Source organism: Nelumbo nucifera, chromosome 8 (genome assembly GCF_055504915.1).
Source record: "Nelumbo nucifera cultivar China Antique chromosome 8, China Antique-T2T, whole genome shotgun sequence".
NCBI classification, from domain to species: Eukaryota; Viridiplantae; Streptophyta; class Magnoliopsida; order Proteales; family Nelumbonaceae; genus Nelumbo; species Nelumbo nucifera.
In genome coordinates, this window is record NC_142656.1 from 16415386 (window position 1) to 16437731 (window position 22346).

The 22346-nt window shown below is 36.4% G+C and overlaps 1 protein-coding gene across 2 annotated transcripts; it reads left to right on the forward strand.

The window, feature by feature from the left end:
* The first annotated feature begins 2325 nt into the window (after nt 1-2325).
* LOC104592523 (protein REDUCED CHLOROPLAST COVERAGE 3-like) lies at nt 2326-17296 on the forward strand. 2 transcript variants are annotated; one of them, XM_010251941.3, is made up of 24 exons: nt 2326-2388; nt 2643-2728; nt 2817-2878; nt 2960-3052; nt 3158-3230; nt 3706-4035; nt 4128-4192; nt 4473-4604; nt 4698-4739; nt 4845-5378; nt 5475-5629; nt 6496-7000; nt 7866-7928; nt 8024-8125; nt 8882-9181; nt 9262-9354; nt 9462-9563; nt 9663-9767; nt 10312-10445; nt 10701-10884; nt 13512-13643; nt 13748-13860; nt 13941-14022; nt 15254-17296. In XM_010251941.3, the coding sequence occupies exons 2-24, from the start codon at nt 2659-2661 to the stop codon at nt 16913-16915; spliced, it is 5133 nt and encodes a 1710-aa protein (XP_010250243.1). In that variant the 5' UTR covers nt 2326-2388; nt 2643-2658; the 3' UTR covers nt 16916-17296. The 2 variants fall into 2 exon arrangements, with proteins under 2 accessions (XP_010250243.1, XP_010250244.1); XM_010251942.3 differs by having other exon boundaries at nt 15263-17296.
* Nucleotides 17297-22346: the final 5050 nt, after the last annotated feature.

Below are 22346 nucleotides of genomic sequence, written 5' to 3' on the forward strand. Positions count from 1 at the left end.
TTTTTCAAAAATTTTGAACTGAAATCGAACCGACCAGTTCGGTTAACCGCATTTTGTGGTTTGGTTTTCTCAGTTCGGTTCGGTTTTTCGGTTTTTCATGGACACCCCTAAATAGGGGGGGAGTTGATCAATAGAAAAGTGATTTCCATTGACCAACTTTACAGCATTCTTTTTTCAGCAAGTACTATATCCTTTGGGTACTCATCTCTATGGTAGATAAATAACTTTCTCACATAGAGGAAAAGTTTATAAAACAGGGACAAATTTGTCTATTTTAACATTGGCTTTTTATGAATATAAAAGTCATTGTATTACTCAACTCGGAATCAAAATAACATGAATAAATGAATTTACCTAGACAAATGCCCTTACCAATAAGTGACCATTTGAAAAGCGAAAAAAAAAGGTTGAAGTCTAACTCTATGGAAGGCATGCATATTTTCTTTTTTAATATGTTTTCTTGTCCTATTAAGCACCTTGCAATGTTTGATAAAAGTGTAAATGCAGAATAGTCTAAAAATCCTTGTTTTCACACACAACCAAACGCGATACAAAATTTATCAATGCAAGAGGGAACTAAGTTTATATTTGTACTTCTTATAAATTTTACATTTATATCGATACATTTTGCGCTCTTACCCATTGCAAATAAACCCTACCGTCAATTTGTCACATGATCAATTCTAATTTATTTAAATGTATTAAAAATCCACTAATCAGTCCTTTTATTTATTCTTTTCTTTTGTACCATATGTGCAAGATACATGCACTTGGATATAAATAATTTTTTAATGGGTTAGATACTTTATATATATATATATATATATATATATATATATATAAAAGTACAATAATTATATGACCTAAAACTCATCAAAATTGGCATCCCATGTCAGATATCACATGTGTGAAAAAAGAAAAATAAAATAAGAGATAGCATGGGCTCCATTTCCTTACCCTCGGAAAAAAATAAGTTATAAAATATAGAATGACAGAGTACAGAAGATTGACTATGTTATACCTCTAACTTGCAGAGATATGAACCAATATAAATATGAAGGTTTTATATAGGAGAGATGCAATTGAAGCATCCAAATCCTTTTTGTACATTACAAAGCAAAACCCTCCTCTCTCCACATTTGAAAGTGGGTGGGTTGGATTGAGTCTAGAATTTGAATCTAATTTTCTATTATTTCTTGTTATATATAGTAATAAATAAATAAATAATTAAAAATTTTAATTATTTAATTGAAATATATAGAGAAGACATAAATTATCACCTAATCTTCACATTGAGTTCAAAATATTAAACAGCAAATGCATGTGTTCATATGCCTTCTTGTGATATGTAGATAATTTGGATGAATTGGATGGACCAATACATTGTGAATTGGACCAGTTCAGATTTGATGGTCCAAGGTACTTATTGGATTGGATTGGACCTGGTTCATCCATAATGAATTTATATTCAATTTGGTTGGATTGAGCCAATATCTAGTCCATTGATTGATGGAAGACAAGAATATAGATGTCAATTAATCATGTTTCAGTTATAACCAATCTAAATTAAAACCAAACAGTCCAAACATTGAATTGGATTAGTCCAAGGTGATCCAGAATATTCATCGGATTGGATTAGACCTGATCCATCTGTAACAAATTCATACTGAATCGGATCGGATTGAACCAAACCCGGTCCAATTGACACCCATCCCATCAACAAAATAGAACCATCTACTTAAAACAATTTTTTTTTTTTCGTTTTGTCACCTTATTGATTTTGTCTTTCTCGTTTGGAGAACTTGACTTGTTTTATATTCATTTGTTTACAAATTACAACAATTGTACTATGGGTTTGAATGGAAATAATTTATGGTTAATGAGCTTCTTGAAATACAAATTCGGGAGAGGTGGTTCAGGGATATTTCATTTCATTTTATTTTTCAGAAATTCGGGAATTTGATATTTTAAACACAATGAAGCATTCGGCATTCCTTCTATGTAAATGGAGATATTTTCTTGGTGAGTTGGAATTGAGAGTAAGCACTTGATTCCATGGAAAGACGGAGATTCAATAGTGTCAATAAACCAAGCAGATTCTTTTTGTTTGTCATTGTTACATTAATGAGAGAAAAAAAAAAAATCTTACTTTTCTAATGGGCCTTGGGCCTTGTCATTCAACGTCCCAACACGTGAAAAACAAACAGGTCATCTGCAACATCACTCATCGTCAATGTGCCACGTGGCATCATTTCAGCCGTCGTCTTCCTTCTTGCCACCCCCACCATTTTGTCTTAATATACCAGCTTCTTCTCTAGAAAAAGCATACAACACTCGGTTACTTACACTCAGAGAGAGAGAGAGAGATCAAGCAAGCAAGAACGAGAGGTCAGTATTCCACACAAATCCAGCCTGAAATCCTTATCCTGCCTTCCTCAAACTTTCTTCTATATCTCTGCCTCTCTTGAATCCAGCTTCTTAGTCTCTCTTTAGACTCTTCCCTTCTTCTCTCACTAATTACCTTCCTTTCTCCTGGCTAGAGTTCATATATATCAACTCTAAACAATGATTCCAAGTTGCTTTTAGTAATCTTAGCAATGAATTCTGAACTTGGCTTCTAATTTTTTTCCCTCAAAATACAGCTCTTTCTGATTGAATATGGCACCAAAATCTGGACGAGGCAAAACCAATAAAGCAAAGGGAGAGAAGAAGAAGAAAGAAGAGAAAGGTTAGTTAATACTTCTCACATCTAAATAAATCCACTCTGAAATAATGCTCTCTTTCAGACTAATTATATTTTAATCTTCTACTTGTAGTTGTGCCCAGTCTTCTCGACATCACTGTCATCACCCCATATGATTCACAAATTACACTCAAGGTAGTCTTCTTTTTTCCTGTAATAAATCATTTTTCTGATTAAAACTTCACTAATACAAAATCCATTTCTGGCACCTTGAAGGGAATCTCAACTGATAAGATTATTGATGTAAAGAAGCTATTGGCTAACAATGTTGAGACCTGCCATCTTACTAACTATTCTCTGTCTCATGAGGTAAAAGCCCTTTTGTCTTTAATTCTCATTTTTTGTTAATTCTTTCTCAAATTCAGTAAATGGGTTCTCTGATTTAGTTGTGATTGGAATTGGCCTGGTTTGTAGGTTAGAGGGCAGAGATTGAATGATGCAGTCGAGGTTGCCACTCTGAAACCATGTGTGTTGAGGATGGTTGAAGGTAGGTGACAGGTCCATCTATGCATCTGTATCAGTTACAGTTGATAAACTAGAAATGCAAAGAGCCATTAATGGCCACGTATTGGATGTAGGCGATAACCAATGAATTTCATAATCAATATCTACCGTACGGGACTTGTTTTCCTGACCATTTAAGCTGTAAATCCTTCCACATAATGTGCATGAAGAAATTGATTCATGCGTGATATGGGCCCAGTAAATTGGATGATCGTGATCTTTGGGGAAGGTGACGATGTATGGAGGCTATGAAGAGAGAGGGAGAGAGAGAGAGATTCCACAGCTGGGCCCTCTGAGAGACTGAAACAGAACGTTCAGGCAAATGGTCTTCTCTAGTGGATACCCTGTGAGTCTGTGACAGATCGTTGAGACAAATTATGAGGGTAGTATGGTCAATTTATAAATACTTATTGCCCGAAAAGTGCGCTTTATTTACAATTTATGACATTCATTTGCAGAGGACTACATCGAAGAAGATCAAGCGGTAGCACACGTACGCAGGCTACTAGATATTGTTGCGTGCACCACCTGGTTCGGAAAACCGAAAGATGGAAGAACGGAAGGCCGCGCCAAGAAAACCAAAAACCAGAGTGACTCCAATTCGAGCTCGACGACGATCTCAAGCGCTCATTCGTCCTCTAATGGGGAAATTTCAACTGGGTCTGCTTCAGAAGCGTCGGATTCTGTTATTTCGGAGGAATTGGACATGGCTACGATTCACCCAACTCCGAAGCTCTCCAACTTCTATGATTTCTTGTCGTTGTCTCATCTTACTCCGCCCATTCTGTGTATGTTGTTCTTTTTTTTTATTTTTTCTTTTGCGGATTGAAAACGAATAATGGGTATTAATGGTTTTAGTTATCATGTGCCTTTTCTGCAGTTCTGAAGAGAGGTGATATTCGTGGTGTGGAAGAGAGGCGCGAGGGTGATTACTTAGAGTTTCAGGTGAGTTTATCTCTGCGTTCTTTTGTTCACATACTGTTAATGACATTCACGTAGGCTCGGAGGCTAGAATTTTTAAGGAATTGTTTGCTTCAATTGAAACTGTTAATATTTCTGAGCCTTTTATGATCTTTGCATCTAAAATTCTTGACAATCATGATAAACGGTCCTTTGTTTAGAGTTGCATAGCAACTTTGGTTGAACCCAAGTGGCATTGGCATGTCAGAAGCAATTAATTCCATTAGCTCTTGTTCACTGGAGTGAATGAATGGGGTATCTGCAGGTTAAGATTTGCAATGGGAAGGTAATAACAGTGGTTGCCTCGGTCAAAGGGTTCTACTCTGCAGGGAAGCAGTTTATTCAAAGTTACTCTCTGGTGGATCTGCTGCAACAGCTAAGCCAGGCGTTTGCTAATGTGGGGACTTAAATTTCCTTCTATCTTCATGACTTGGTTTCTTGAATCTATATTCATTTGTCTCTGATTAGTATTATTTCATGATCAATACAGGCTTACGAATCCCTTATGAAAGCGTTTGTTGAACACAATAAGGTGATAACTTTTAGGTTTTAAGATGTATTTAAATAGATGTAATGCTTTTCTACTTTTCTTTTTCAAAACCGAATGCATCTCAGAGACTTACTTTCTCTTCTTCAGTTTGGTAATCTACCCTATGGATTCCGTGCAAATACATGGCTTGTCCCTCCAACAGTTGTTGAGTTCCCATCAAAATTTCTGCCCTTTCCAACAGAAGATGAAACCTGGGGTGGCAGTGGTGGGGGTCAGGGAAGAAGTGGTCAATATGATTATAGGCCATGGGCCACAGAGTTTTCAATATTGGCAAGCTTGCCTTGTAAAACTGAGGATGAGAGATTGATCCGTGATAGGAAGGCCTTTTTGCTGCATAATCTATTTGTGGATGTCTCAATTTTTAAAGCTGTCTCAGTAATCAACCAACTCATAAACTCCAATATGAACTCGAAACATTCTGCAAATAGTTCTGCAGGCTCAATTTTGTATGAAGATCATGTGGGTGATCTATATATTGTAGTAAAGCGGGATGCAGCAGACATAAGCTTGAAGGCCAATGAGAAAGTCAATGGAAACCAAGAATCCGGTATGCTCTGTAAGGATGTTACTCAAAGGAATCTACTTAAAGGGATTACTGCAGATGAGAATGTGGTTGTTCATGTAAGAATATATATCTCCTTTGTTCTTTCTTCGTTGATATTTTTTCCTATTATGTTCTCAGAGTTTGAACCCTGAAGCAACATAGTACATTTGCAGGACACTTCTACATTGGGCATGGTTGTTGTTAGACATTTGGGATACACTGCAATTGTAAAAGTCCAGGGTGAGGTAAATAATGGAAGTTGCATAGCCCAAGATATTGACATTGACAATCAGCCCGATGGAGGTGCCAATTCATTGAATGTTAACAGGTGTATAATTGTAATCTACAAAAGCATTTACCTTCATATGCAATCAATAGGAAGGAAAGACCAGTTATTGTCATTCCACAAAAACATTGCCCACATTTTTTTATTTTGTTGTCCATGATAATTGATAAGAATCTGCAACAATTTTCAACTTCTACTTCTGGTAAAATGAGGAAAGAACAGTTTTTTTTTTCCAGAAAAAAAAAAGAAAATCAAAGTGACACAGAAGGAAAAGATTCATAGTAAACTGTGGAAGTCTATCAAACATTTTCATATGCTGTGTATCAACTACTAGTTTTGCGTAGAAAATTGAATAATCAAAACCTAGTACCGTGTTATGAAATACTAACCCTCCAGTATACATGCATATACATGAAAATGAAAGCAGAGTTGAGAGTTCAAGTATATTCTTACTATGAATGAACTAGTTTATAGAGAAATAAGTTATTCTCTTTTTCTATAGAAAGATCATCAAAATTAGCAGGAGAAACCCAGAGTTAAAACCATTTTCAGTGGCATCTTAAGATAAATTTAATTATCTACTTCAGTTAACCAACACTGTGTTTTCCCTTTCAAAAAAAGTTAAAAAATGGTAATTTAATAGAACAAAAACTAGAGAAATATAGCAGAGATTCTGTAACCACATTGGGCTTTTGTAAGGATGTAAGAATATTTATTATATTGTAATATGTATGCTAGACTCTTCTCTATACTGTTCTATAGTTACGTAATAAACATTTGTCTGAATGAAACCCTTTTTATTGCCTATCTCCTTATTTTTTGAAAAAAAATGAAACCCTTTTTTCGTTACTATGTTACTTTGGTTTTAAGTGTACTACATGCATTAATCAGTTATTTATCTTCTACAGCTTACGGACATTGCTTCACAAGTCATTTGGTGCTGAATGTCAATTTCCTCTGTCCAATTTGGATAGTCTAGAGGCAGCTAGATGTTTAGTCCTGAAAGTGATAAATGATAGTTTGATTAAATTAAAAGAGGAACCTGCTGTTAGTGAAAGGTTCATCAGATGGGAGCTTGGTGCTTGTTGGGTACAACATCTACAAAAACAGGAAAAGTCACCAAATGGTGGGTCTAAAGTCTGTTGGGAAGAGAAGAACAAGGCAGAAGTGGATGTTAAAGGTCATGGTAAGCAATTAAAGCTGTTAAAGAAGAGAGAAAGGAAAATGGATAGTATAAGTAGGAAAGCTGATAAGTTGGAAGAGGATTCTAAAATTAGCAACACAGTAGTGGACGAAAAAGGTGACTCTGGGGAAACAAAGAGTGAGTACAATGGTGATGCAGAAATAAACAAGTTGATTTCTGAGGCAGCCTTCTTGCGTTTGAGAGAAACCAAAACAGGTCTCCATCAAAAGGTCTCTGAGATGCTTTTGTTAAAATACTATTTCATAGCTCAACTATTAAGCTTATTCTTCGCATGCTTTTTGATTTTGAAATTGGTTTTCTAGTTAAGAACATAAATAAACATGATAGTATAACAAACAGGATCGTGCAAGACAGGAAGCATCATTAGAAGGGGTCAAGGATCCACCATTCTTTTTTCTGTGGTTATGGATCCACTGTTCAGTGGACCTGATAAATCTGTAGCTGCAATTTCAGCATCAAATCCCACCTGGGAGATATTCAAGAGGTTGACATGAGGCATAAATCACTTCTTCACTTTCTAGGACCGTTAAAGAATTAAAATACCTTGGCATTCAATAAAGGGTGTTGTAGATAAAATTGGATATCCAATCGGGATGACTACAAACTTTCTGCAAAAGGTCCATTAATTAAGTAATCTGTTTTTGTTTCTTCTTTCCATTCTGTCCCAACTCTAATCTTATACAATAGAAGTCCTTTTTGGGCAAAATAAACAACTACAAACTAGCATAAGACATGTGCTTCCTAATTTCAGATATCAATGTGAGGCTTTGCGCATTGTGACTCTTAGAGGCCCAATATAATGATAAAGAAATACTTTATAGAAGACTTAAAGTCTATAAAGTAACAACAATTAGAGAAAAGGAAGTATGTGAAGTATTAACAAGTCGACATCATATTCATGTTTTAGTACTGCTAACTAAGAGCTGGAAGTTCACAAATTTGGAAGTAATGATAATAAATATCCTGAGCAGAAAAATATTTATAGATAATGTCTATCAACTGATTTAATTTGCATATATTTTATATTTCCCCTCTATTTATTTCATTTTTTTCTGACATCTGGTGCTTGCATAGTCATTGGATGAGCTTCTCAAGATGGCCCACAAGTATTATGATGAAGTTGCTTTACCAAAGCTGGTAATCTTCATTTCTAGATAGTGTAGATCATGTTGCGAAATTTGATATATTTCTACTTAATTTATACATGGATTTGAGGGTTCTTACTTCTTCAGGTTGCAGATTTTGGATCGCTTGAACTTTCTCCAGTTGATGGACGCACACTAACTGATTTTATGCATACTAGAGGACTTCAAATGCGTTCCTTGGGACGTTTGGTAAGGAAATAGTATTTTTTTTCCTTCTTTTATGTATGTATAAATTAACTAGTGTTGCATGATCCAGCCAGGTTTAGATGCTCAGACCATTTACCTACCACCCAGCAAGAAACCAAGTTGGACAATCCTAGTTTGACAATTCTGTTAATCTATATGTTCAAATATGTATATGTATATAGTATTCAAAAATAGTTTTGGGGTTATTTTAACAGCATATAAGTTTTACATATGTATGCATTATGGTTTCTTTTGTAATTTTTTCTTGTGTTTTCAAAAATTTGTGAAACCTGTCAGGCTGGATTTCAGTGTGGTGGGTTGACATGTTGACCTGCCAACCAGCAGGAAAACTGGGTTGATGCCAGACTTGAGTTTCATAAAACTGATGGTTACTTTATTCTCCTTCTAGAGTATATCTAGGTATTTCTTTTTTGGGTAATATTTTTACTAATACACTTAGAATCAGTATACTGGAACCTGGAGTAATAGTATATACCACTGTTGAACTTTACAGCAAGGTCTATTGCCACATTATTAGAGGGTAGGTTGGCCTGAAGGAAAAACCATATAGTTGTGGTAAAATTATCAGAAATGTTGATTGGTGAAATTATCATCTTTACTCTTCTGAGATTTTGAATATTGCTCCATTATCTCAAGATTTATTTTGTTAAGCCAAACCATCAGTTTCTTTCCTGGATGTTGTAGAAACATAAGATCTGCTTCTATAGTTCAACATTTTTACTCATTATATACAAACAGGTTGAACTTGCAGAGAAGCTACCTCATATACAGTCTCTATGTATTGATGAGATGGTTACTCGAGCCTTCAAGCACATACTTAAAGCTGTGATTTCTTCAGTTGACAATTTAGCAGACTTATCTGCAGCTATAGCCTCATCCTTGAATTTCCTGCTTGGGTCCTACAAGAAAGACACTCATGACCACAATCTCAAAATGAAGTGGCTAGAGACCTTCATTGCCATAAGATTTGGCTGGAAGCTAAGGAATGAGTTTCAACACGTGAAGAAGTTCTCAATTCTCCGGGGACTTTGCCATAAAGTACCCTCCTTTAACATTTCTTTCATCTTCTGCTTCTATTCAATGTTTATTCATTACTGCTAATGCCTCTAATAATCCAGGTTGGAGTTGAGTTGGTTCCAAGAGATTATGATATGAACAGCCCAAACCCTTTTAAGAGGTCAGATATTATCAGTATGATCCCAGTTTGCAAGGTATGAACAAATATTCTTATTCTTTTCTTCTCTCTTTTGTCTCTAATTTTTCCACCTTATATATAATGGCTTCAAAATTACCTGTAATGCTGATTTATGTTCCACAGCATGTAGGATTCTCTTCGGCTGACGGTCGGGCCCTAATGGAGTCATCTAAGGCATCACTAGATAAAGGAAAGCTAGAAGATGCTGTCAACTATGGAACAAAGGTAGCAAATTGGACCAGGAGTAAGCTGCACAAATCTTTTCTCAGATATGGTATAAATGGATCTAAGTATCTAACCTCCTCTGTACCACTTTACTTGAAGGCATTATCAAAGATGATAGCTGTTTGTGGTCCTTATCATCACACAACTGCAAGCGCATACAGTCTTCTAGCTGTGGTTCTTTACCACACAGGAGATTTTAATCAGGTACTATGACCTTAATAGTCATATTGAGCTATCATTACAAGAAGATTTTTATTTTGTCATCTGTTATCAAAATATATATAATGGAAAGAAAAACTGTAAAAGCATTCATATCATTACTACAAAGGATACATAGAAAGATTGGAACCAAATGTCTGTAAACCCCATATCTACAAAGGATTTTTATGGAGACCATGAACAGCAACTTTGAATGTGTTTAGAATGACTAGGTCTCTTAGGAACATGGAAAACCAGGAAGGTACTTTCTTGCTATAATAGTCTGCAAGATCTTAGTGAATTCCAACATCAAGCATCACCACCTTATTTGAAATTCAAGGGTGAATCATGATCATGAGATTCATCATTTCCACCTCACCTACATATGGAAGTGGCAATTTTTGGCCCAATCTATCAATATTATCATTACTGGTTTATGAGGTTCAGGTTCACATGTCTTGCACTTTTGGCATGTATTTTTCACAAATATATGTGAGGAGAAGATTTATTTACTTCAACTCTTTAAACTTCAATTTTCCTCCTTTTTAAGGCAGCTGTATATCAGCAAAATGCATTAAATATAAATGAGAGGGAACTTGGACTGGACCACCCAGATACAATGAAAAGCTATGGTGATCTGTCAGTTTTCTATTATCGCCTCCAACACATCGAATTGGCTCTAAAGTAAGTTTGGAATTGTTCATCTTTCTTACTGTTTATGGCTTTCTAAGATGGCCTATATGTTTATCTTTGACATCTTAATTTATTAGGCATTTTAATCCAAAGAAAACTTTCCTGAGAATCTAGCTTCCAAAATACCTTTCTTTTCTCTTGTAGATTGCAATTTATTTTCCAGGTTTTTTCAAAATCTTAGAATTTATTTCCTACCAGGCGTTGTGCCTTTAGTTTGACTTACGAGGCTTCTCGCATTAATGGCAGGTATGTCAACCGTGCATTATACCTTCTTCATTTTATATGTGGGCTGGCACACCCAAACACCGCTGCAACATACATAAATGTGGCTATGATGGAAGAGGGCATGGGAAATGTACATGTTGCTCTTAGATACCTACATGAAGCTCTCAAGTGTAACCAAAGATTGCTAGGAGTAGACCACATACAGGTTCTCTCTCTCTCCCTCTCTCTCTCTGCCCAATCTAGATATTAATCTCAGCATCTTGTCTAAAATTAAAACTATGACGGTTCGCAATAATATAACAGTTTAGCGGAAGATGTTTATATTAACATTTGCTACTTGTATTTAATTATTTTGATACTTTTTGGACTAAGATATTCTCTGCAGCAATATCTACATCACCCTTCTAGGATATAGTGTTTAAGATATATGTCAACAGTCAAAACTACCAAAATCCAAATTGAGCAGTCCTATTCCATCATCACAAAACCACTGTTTATTATGTTTGAGGCAATGGTTGGTTCCACCTTAGGACATTTGCAAGGTTTCGTACAATCCAATTGATTGATCCTCCTCTAAATATATTCTGAACTAAACATCAATCTATGTCTATACTATTATTAGAAGTATGAGTGAACTTGTGGAACTTTTTTTGACTAAAATACCCTTATTTTTGAATTTAGTCCCTCTTAATTGTGAGGGCAGAAAATGTAATTTGAACTATTACTCTTCACCTCATTCAATTCCTTCTCATTAAGTCTTCTACTTAAAGTATTAACTGCCATTATCTCTTATTAAATACTATATTTAAGGTATTTTTTTCTCACCAATAGATTCTATTATTTAGATCTATATCTAATACTTTTGACAATATAAAACCCATGTTCTTTTAAAACTGACTCAAAAACGAAATTGTTCTTCTGTCCAGGTGGGTAAACCCATCAGGGTCAAATAAATAATAAAAATTATTAAATGGGTCAAATGGATGAAATGGGTAAGCAATTCAACCATCAGGGTCAAATGGGTAAATCCATGATTTCATACTTAAATAATAAAAATTAAAAAGATAAAAACACAAAAATTAAGAACAAAGATATAAATTCTGTAGAAAACATAACATTTTGGGTGTATCTCTAGTATTCATCATATTAAACAAAAGTAAGTGTGGTAAATAAGAATTATTCTTATCCACATTGAAAATAGAAAAAATTGGACAAGTACTATCATAATCATCATCTAAATTTTCCACGTGCAAAGCACATGTGCATTTGCTAGTCCAATCAAACGATTGTAAAAACAATATAAGTAATATTTGTATCTAGAATTTATTAGACAAAAGATGCTAATGTCCTTTGCGCTAGGACTGTGGTTCATCTGTGATTTTGATCCAACACAAATGACACCTTTTTCTCCTATAGGCAACATTAAAACATTGAAGATCAATTTATGGTTTTATTTTTATGTTCATGTATACTTAGGATTTCATATAATGTCATCAATATGGAGCTATAAAGATCACAAGCCAAAGCATACTAGAAGCTGATACCTGCATAAGCCTTCCTATGGACTCAATGACCCCAAAACATATATTTGAACCATGAACAATGTGCTTTTCTGGATTAGAATATTGTATCATGTATCATGTTTCATGATGCATATGTTTTGCAATCCTTGGCTCCTTGCTGTTTTTTGAAGAAGGTAATGAAAATTTCGTTAATGGAGAAGAAGGGAAGATGGGATGGCTTCCTTCCATGTACATTTAGCAGATATACACAGACACCAAAAGCAAAAACAAAGAAAGAGAGGAAATTAATTACAACAAAATGTATGAGAATCGAACAAAGACTCTTATCTGAGACCCCTGAATTTCCACCAAGTTGAGAGCCAAGATGCCAGCATTCCTAGGATGTTCATCAACACTTCTTCCACTGATTGACTTTTACCCTTGAAATCTTTGTTCTAAATAGAACAAAGAGGTCCATGATGTAACAAAATAAACACCAGTAAGCTCCAAAAAGTTAATGGACCAAAATTTGGGAGGCAAAACTACAGTGGATCAAAAGATGGTTTACTGTTTCTTCCTCAGTATTGCAGTCCTTGCTGTTGATCTCCACTTAGGGCATGCAATGTAACAGGCCAGATCCTCATGCCTCTTCTAACCAAGTTGACTCTAGAAAGTCCATAATCCTTGCTGTTGATCTCCACTTAGGGTATGCAATGTAACTAGTTGGTTTGATTTATTAACTAGGATCCACGTTTTAAATGGATTGGGCTCAAGCTGTGTCATCTAGATTAAAATTTGAGTTGGATTTGGAACCTATCATTGGCTCAAACCCCCTTGAAACATGTTCAAGGTCTGTTCTAAATACCATTAGAAAAAGAGGTTGGACATGGATTTGTTCCATGGATTGGAGTTAGATATGAGCCAAATCTGGTAAGGTGTGTACAAATTTGGATCTGGTCCAGATATAACTACATCCTGTCCATATCCAACCTGTTTTATTTCCTATACCTTATCATTCCACAACATAAAGACTTTAATATGATGATTTATGCTCTGGGTCTATCCAGCATAATATCATTTCCTTCAGCAATAATCTTTTTGGTTAGGTTTATCTTTAGCAATAATCTTGATCAAAAGATGGTATTATATTTTTTTTCTATTTCTGATAAACAAAATAAGGGCATACTAAATTCACACTTCACTTGGTGAAGGAAGAGACAAGAGCTGATCTACAGAAAAAGGAGTGGCATAAAATATTTGTGTTTGTACATTTTATTTCTAGGTGGCTAAATTTCTTTGCCCTTTTGTGTGTGTGTGTTTTTCCTGACAGACTGCTGCAAGCTATCATGCAATTGCCATAGCTCTTTCATTGATGGACGCTTACTCCTTAAGTGTGCAGCATGAACAAACTACATTAAAGATACTCCAAACCAAACTTGGACCAGAAGACCACCGTACTCAGGTAAGGTAGTCATGGAATGTTTTCATCCAATCAGTGACAATTAAGAGGTTAGTACAATTTCTTTTTACATTTTGAAAATTAATGCTCCATGTATTTTCATGCAGGATGCAGCTGCGTGGCTTGAATATTTTGAATCAAAAGTCTTAGAGCAGCAAGAAGCTGCTCGTAATGGGACTCCAAAGCCAGACACATCAATTGCAAGCAAAGGTCATCTTAGGTATTGATATGCTGTTCCCACTTTGTTTTTAATTGTATGACCATTTTTCATGCCACCAAACTTTTGACCCTTTCTCGCAGTGTGTCAGATCTTCTTGATTTTATAAATCCAGATCAAGATTCAAAAGTCAGAGATGCACAGAAGAAACTACGACGTGCAAAGGTAACATGTCTTACATAATTTTGGTATGTTAGAAATAAAACAAGAATTGCATTTTTGATTTTCCATATTCTGTGGAAAAACTTTGATTCTTATGAAATAGGAATTTGGGAAATATTTTATAGGAGCAGATTTCTCATAAAAAATTTTCAGTGTGGGAGAAATGTTAATAAAACACATAATATTTCAACAAAATTCCAAGGAATGTTAAAACTTAAAAGAGGCAGATACATACTTAGGACAATGATAATTTGATGAGACAAAAAATAAAATAAAAACATTTATGCACAACTGATTTAGGGAACCAAAGCATTTGACATTGAGGATACATATTATAAATCAATACCCAGAATAAATCTATACATTGTTTTTAACAATCATGAGTTTCACAACCAATGCACCCAATAACTGTTAATAATAAAAATGGATGAGGATCATTCTGACATAGAATTACAAGTTTCCTGAAGCTATTGCTCATATTGTGTTTTAAAGATCCAATAATGTGTCAATTATTTCTCTATTTGTGACTTAAATTAAGAGCCATATGCCATGATATAAGTCAGATCAAAATCCTTTGCTTTTACTTATGGAAAGAAAATAGGTTGATAAATATTAGGAGTTTATATTATGTTTTGGGGAACCTTGTAAGTTATGGTCAAAATAGGCTAACTTTGGATTTTCATCCAGAATATCCCTTCAATTAGGGAAACAAAAACTCATTTTCTTGCAAAATTTTGTCAGATTTATATGAAAATTCTGTGAAGCTACTAATATCTATTTATGATCGATCATTCATGAAAATTTTATTATAGAAGAAAAAGGAGATAAATATTAACAATGCTTCCAAGAAGGCTTAGACCCACTACCCAATCAGTGAAAAAAAATGAAGGAAAGCAATTACATCCACACTCTGTAAAACTGATAATGTACTAAGATCTTAATTCTGTTTAGATACAAGTCCAAGGTGGTGGTTAAGACTAAATGAAATTTACTACTGAATACTGATTTCATTTAAGCCTTGTAGAAACTAACATTTTTCTGCAAAAATCCACCATAAGTCCAACCATGTTTAGAAACATTACTATTGATAACTCAGTTACCTAATAGAGGAACTCATTGTCATGCTAACATGTTCTACCTTCTGTTCATTTATCAAAAAAAAAACAAGCATGTTCTTCCTTCTGAAGCCAAACTTTTGGCTGCACCTGAACTGCTTCTGCCCATGGTATTTTAGCTATTGCAGATTGCTGAGAAATCCCATCAAGCACAACATGATGCAAGCACTGATGACATCCAGTTAGATGTCAAAATGCAAATTTCTGTAGAAGATGACAACAGAAGCAAAGAAAAGGTAGGCGAAATACATTCAGAACTCAGAGAAAATGATGGTACTGGTACGTATGATCCAAAAACTATAAATGGATCAAACTCAGAAGCTGATGAAGGTTGGCAAGAAGCAATCTCAAAAGGACAGACTGGGAATAGTGTAGGCCGTAAATTTGATAGAAGGCGACCAGCTCTTGCAAAGCTAAACATAAACACCTCCGAACCCTCCGACAATGGAGATGCAAATTACAGGAAAAAAACCAAGAAAGCATTTTCAATTGACATGTATGCAGCCCTAAAACATCAAATGACTCCAAGTTCAAGTGGTGCAGAGAATCCAACCAAGTTGCAAGAAAAGAATCCAGTCTCTACAATTTTCTCAGCACCGGTTACTCCTGGCAATCTCACTGCAAGGGCCTCAAAGTCTCTTTCTTACAAAGAAGTAGTTGTGGCACCTCCTGGTACAGTGTTAAGGCCAGTGATTGAGAAACCTGAAGAGATAAAAAAGGAAAAAGTTGATACCCATGATTGTCATATTTCACCAGAGGCATCCCACATTGGAGAAGCTGACAACACTGTCATTGAAATAGCAAAGGCCAAGGAGGAGGAAAATATAGCAACTGGCCATAATGAAACCAAAGAAGAAAAAGCTATTCCTGAATTTGAAGTGACTACGTGCTTGACTAATTATGAGAAGGCCCCAGAAACCAATGGGAGAAAGCTTTCTGCTGAAGCCCAACCGTTCAATCCCAGGTCCTTCTCTTTGATGGCTCCTTCATTCAGATCAGTGACAAACATATATGGTAACACAACAAATCAAGGCATGGTTTCACCTAGGCCTACGGGGATGTACCCTCATCCATCCATTGACACCAGAGTCCCCTGTGGACCTAGATCACCATTGTACTACAGAACCGGCCATGATTTTTGTATGAAACATAATTTTCTGAACTACCAAAACCCTGTTACAGATAGAAGCAGCCTGATGCCTCCAAGAGTTATGAATCCACATGCACCTGAATTTATTCCAAGAAAAGCTTGGCAGCATATTCCTGGAAATAGTAACTTGGAGGTTCCTACCTTGTTAAATCAGGAATCTGGGTCTTTGGATGGAAATGGTGAGGAGTTGATATCAGAAGAGCAACAACGTGATCCAGTATCCAGTACTGAAGGTAGAGATGGTAAATTGAAAAACTGCAGTATGGACTTGCAAAAGGCAGAGCTTGCAAGGCAGATACTGATTAGTCTCATTTTGAAGTCAGTCCAACATAATTTGGATCCTAGAAATGCAGCTAGAGAGAAAAACTCTGATATTCTAGAGCAGTCTTTAGATCCAATTGAAAGGGATAGTGCAATTATCAAGATTCATTATGGGAATGGAGATAAAACAGAATCAATGTCTCAATCTGCTGAAGATGAACAATCAAAGGCAGTAGATACAGATGAACATAAGAATGTTGATGGAGAAGGATTCACAGTTGTCACAAAGAGGAGAAGAAACCGACAACACTTCACAAATGGGGTAACTGAGTTATATGCTCAGCAATCTATCTGTACTTCAGTCCGTTGAAAGGTTGAACGAACATAAAAGAACATTGCAGAAAAGATTTTTCTCCTTTAGTTATCTTGTCTACCTGCAGACCCTTCAGAGATGGAGTTAGTGGGTCAGAGATTTGCATGGTTACGCGAAGAGAGAAAGGGCAGACAAAACATCACAAGGATATTCGTTTTTCCATTTGTTTGTTTTTTTTTTTTCATTGTCTTCAGTTTTCATCTCTAACTAGCGGGGTTTATGACATTGTATGTTAAAATTGTACGATTAGAGGAGAGCAGATATGATCAATTCAGTTCAACTGACACTAGTTCCATGGATTTTGTAAGGAAATGAAAATTTTTAAACAAATGAAGGGGTATCATCAAATGAGGATATCTCAATCCTTTGTTTTGCTAGTAAGGTCAAGGTCATCCACTGCCATGCCAGAGTCAGATGTGTGGAAAGAATAGAACACCTTTTTTCCTCCAATGTTTAACTACAGTTTCGTTTAAAGCTTCCTTATACCCTAGTTAGTCCAACTTCCAACTTTGAATCTTTGTTGGATTAACGTCAGATTCATCTCCCTAAGCAAATTTGTTGGTTGCGATTCCAACTTCCAATGCACTACTGTAATTGGTAGGGCAGTCAATGGGCCATAACCTGATGTATTATGGTCAGTCCAAGGGTCCAGACTCCAGGCACAGCAAGCATGCAGGAATCCAGATGGATTAGAAGTTTTTGTTCGAGCCCAGGACCCTGAAGTTCATTATGATATGAATTTCAAGAGTAGTGATATTCAAAAAGGTACCTGACATTAGGAAGTTGTTTAACATCAAATCAGAATCTAAAATCCTTCCCAAGAGTTTTAAATTATGGAAATTTGACCATTTCAACTTCTTGGTCCCTAATAAGACTTTTTGGAATACTAGATTTCAGAAATGAATTCGATAAATTTTAACCATTTTATTAATATTTTGGTATAGTATATTATTTTGTAGTTATTATTAATTTTATATAACATTAATCAAATTGTGATTTTTTTTTTGTGGTGTAGAGGATTGGCTTAAGGGGGTTGTTCACAGTTAAATAATGAAAATCAAGGTTTTAAAAATCGGACGGGACATGGAACCGTTTTGGGGACTGGTTCCTAGGTTAAATGGTCCAACTGTCCGGTTAACCGGTTTGAATGGACTGTCCATTCTGATTAAAAAAATAAAAAAAAACGACTAAAAACCATTGTCTAGGTCGGTGATCAGCAACCCGAGTCAGCAGTTCGTTATTTTAACTCACAAGTGGTTTTAGGGTGAAACGGAACCGATTGCCTGACAAATTCCCAGGTCAACTGGTCTGACCGTCTGGTCCAGTCCGGTTTTCAAAACCATGATGAAAATTCTGAGGTCTTAACCCAATGTTTCAGTTTGATTATTGGGCTCCGGGAAAGTCAGGAGTACCGTGATTGCTGCTTATTTGAAGAAACATGTTCAGTGGGTGCAAAACTCTGTTAAAGCAGTCATAGGTCCATTTTGTAACAAAACTCTCTGTTATGTTCTCTAGTTCCTCATCCCAATTTTTCAATTAACAGAGAACTCCAATGGAAAACAGATCAATGAGCACTAGTAAATATTTTTTACACCTGTCCCTTAATTTTCCATCTCCCCGTGCCGTGTGTATATGACTTCATATTTACTTTTGGGTTTGGGCGTAAATCAAAAGTTTGTATGTCTTCTTCAGAGCAGATATGTGCTGGCAGTGCTGCGACTGTTTGTGCGGCGGCAGCTCTTATCGTTCGCCATCGGATGCGATGCTCAGGCCATTGGCAATTTGGCATTGGTCTGGGGCGATGGCTCCTTACCTTAGGCAATTCAAAGAAAAGTGTACAATGCCGAATGGGAAGTTCAGACAAGTGGCTCACGCCATGGCAGTCGAGATCCATGCTGGTATTGATGAGGGGGAGTCTTCTGCGATGCTTGCATGTGGGCATGTCTACGGGTGCAAGTCGGGTGGGTTGGGCCTGGTTTATGGTGAATCTGGGCTTGACCCTAAAATTTGGGTTTAAGGCTTGTTGAGTTGGTTTGTTACTGCTTAGTCCAATAAATCCCTATTCTTAAGGGAGTCATTATTTGTTTGTTTTAGTCTTACCCTGTTTCTAGGAGTTGTTAGACATGGGTTGCTTAATTCTTGTTCAGTTTGTTATGTAAGGCTATTTAAATAGCCAATGTTGTTCTCAGTTTGAATAAGATAATTTCTTTCTCCTCAATATCTGTCTCTTGTTTTTCTTAGTTTTTAACATTTGGTATCAGAGCTCCAAGGGGCCCGATTAAAGTTTGAAGCGGCAGTCTTCAAAAGTATGACGGCAAAAAGTTCATTTGTGCAACCAGTAATCCCGCGATTCGATGGGCATTATGATCATTGGGCAATGTTCATGGAGAACTTCTTGCGTTCAAGGGAATATTGGGGCTTAATAGAGAATGGAATTCCTGCAGCAGCAGAAGGTGTTGTTCTCACAGATGCACAGAGAAAGAACATTGAAGATCAGAAGCTGAAAGATTTGAAGGCGAAAAACTATCTATTTCAAGCATTAGATCGTTCAATCCTGGAAACGATCCTTAACAAGGATACAACAAAGAACATATGGGATTCCATGAAACAAAAATATCAAGGAACGACTTGAGTCAAGCGTGCACAGCTGCAAGCACTTCGAAAGGAATTTGAAATTCTCCACATGAAGGCAGGAGAATCGGTGAACGAGTATTTTGCTCAGACTCTTACCATAGCCAATAAGATGAAAGCAAATGGTGAGAACAAAGGAGATGTTGTTGTTGTTGAAAAGATTTTGAGATCTATGACTCCCAAATTTGATTATGTTGTATGTTCCATTGAAGAGTCTAGGGATATAGACACCTTAACCATTGATGAGTTGCAAAGCAGCCTGCTTGTGCATGAACAACGTATGAGTGCTCATGTTGAAGAAGAACATGCTTTGAAGATCACTCACGGAGATCAAGCAGGAGGAAGGGGTTGAGGCCGTGGAAGTTCTAGAGGAAGAGGACGGGGAAGAGGCAGACAAAACTTCGACAAAACCACAGTGGAATGTTACAACTGTCACAAACTTGGACATTTTCAATGGTTATGTCCAAGCAAGGAGAAGGAGGCCAATTATGCAGAAACTCAAGAAGAGATGTTGTTGATGGCACATGTGGATATGAACAAAGCCAACAGCGAAGATTTGTGGTTCATTGACTCCGGATGCAGCAATCATATGTGTGGGAAGAAAGAATACTTCTCAGATCTGAATGAGAATTTCAGAGATTCAGTGAAGCTAAGCAACAATTCAAGCATGGCTGTAATGGGAAAGGGTAACGTCAGGCTGTAGGTGAATGGAATAGCACATATTATCACAGGAGTATTCTATGTACCGGAGCTAAAGAACAACCTATTGAGCATTGGGCAATTGCAAGAAAAGGGGCTTGCTATTCTGTTTCAACATGGAAGGTGTAAGGTGTTTCATCATGAGAGAGGCTTGATCATGGATACGAAGATGTCTGTAAATAAAATGTTTGTGCTACATGCTATATCTCAGCCTTTAAAATCTGCGTGTTTCAACACAATCACAGAGGATTTGGTGTAGCTTTGGCATTGCAGATATGGACACTTGAGTTTTATGGGCTTGAAAACTCTTCAACAAAAGAAAATGGTAAATGACTTACCTCAACTTAAGTCTCCTTCAAGGCTATGCAAGGACTGTTTGACAGGAAAGCAACAAAGAAATTCATTTCCAAAGAAGAGCACCTGGAGAGCTTCACAAATTCTCCAGTTAGTACATGCTGATATCTGTGGACCGATCAAGCCCATCTCCAACAACAAGAAAAGGTATTTGCTCACCTTTACAAATGATTTTAGTAGAAAAACATGGGTTTTCTTTTTGACAAAAAAATCAGAAGCCTTTGATGCTTTCAAAAGATTTAAGGTTCATGTTGAAAAGGAGACAAACACATCCATTAGAGGCTTATGTACTGATCGAGGAGGAGAGTTTACGTCACAAGAATTCAATAACTTTTGTGATGTAAATGGTATACAAAGACAGTTGACAACCGCATACACGCCGCAACAAAACGGAGTCGCGGAACGAAAGAACAGAACCATTATGAATATGGTACGTAGTATGCTTTCAGAAAAGAAAATTCCCAAAACCTTCTGGCCTGAAACAGCCAATTGGATGATGCATATCTTGAATCGAAGTCCAACATTGGCCGTAAGAAATAAGACTCCAGAAGAAGCTTGGAGTGGAATCAAACCTTCGGTTGGGTATTTCAGAGTTTTTGGCTGTATCTCTCATGTTCATGTACCTGATAGTAAAAGAACAAAATTAGATGATAAAAGCTTGAGATGTGTTTTGTTGGGAGTCAATGAGGAATCAAAGGCTTACCGACTTTATGATCCTACATCACAAAGGATCATAATAAGTAGGGATGTTGTGTTCGAAGAAGACAAGAGCTGGGATTGGGACAAGAAGTATGAAGAAGCAATTGGGTGCGATTTGGAATGGGGTGATCGAGAGGAGGAAGCGGCTGTTTTTTATGACAATGAAGAGAAAAGTGAGTCTGATATTGATGCTAATGTAGAAGAAGAAGAGGAGAATCTTTCCCCTGATTCTTTGGTCAAAAATTCACCTAGCTCGAATGAAGGGAGGAATAGGAGACCACCGGTTTGGATGCGAGACTATGAAATAGGAGGACTCTCTGAAGAAGACAATGAAACTCAACTGGCCATGTTTGCAACTGCTGATCCTATTCGCTTTGAAGATGTAGTAAAAAGCGAGAAATGGAGGAAAGCCATGGATGCGGAAATGGAAGCAATAAAGAGGAATAGCACATGGGAATTAATGGAGTTACCTGAAGGCGGAAAGAAAGTTGGAGTGAAGTGGGTTTATAAAACAAAATTTAATGAAAATGGAGAAGTAGACAAGTACAAGGCAAGGCTTGTAGTGAAGGGATATTCTCAGCAGTATGGAGTAGATTATACAGAAGTATTTGCACCTGTGGCACGTATGAAAACAATTCGTTTGGGGGTGGCTCTTGCAGCTCAAAGAGGATGGGCTATCTATCAGCTAAACGTAAAGTCTGTGTTTCTCTACGGTGAGTTAAAAGAAGAGGTTTTTGTGGAACAACCTTGTGATTATGTGCAAAAAGGACATGAACACAAGGTTTATAAATTAAAAAAGACACTTTATGGGCTTAAGCAAGCACCTCGTGCTTGGTACAGTCGTATAGAAGCATATTTCATGAAAGAAGGTTTTGAAAGATGTGACTATGAGCATACTTTGTTCATCAAGACAGGAAAAGAAGGTAAAGTTTTGATTATCAGTTTGTATGTTGATGACCTCATCTTTACTGGAAATGATGAATTGATGGTCTCAGAATTTAAAGATTCCATGAAGCATGAGTTCGACACGACTGATCTTGGCAAA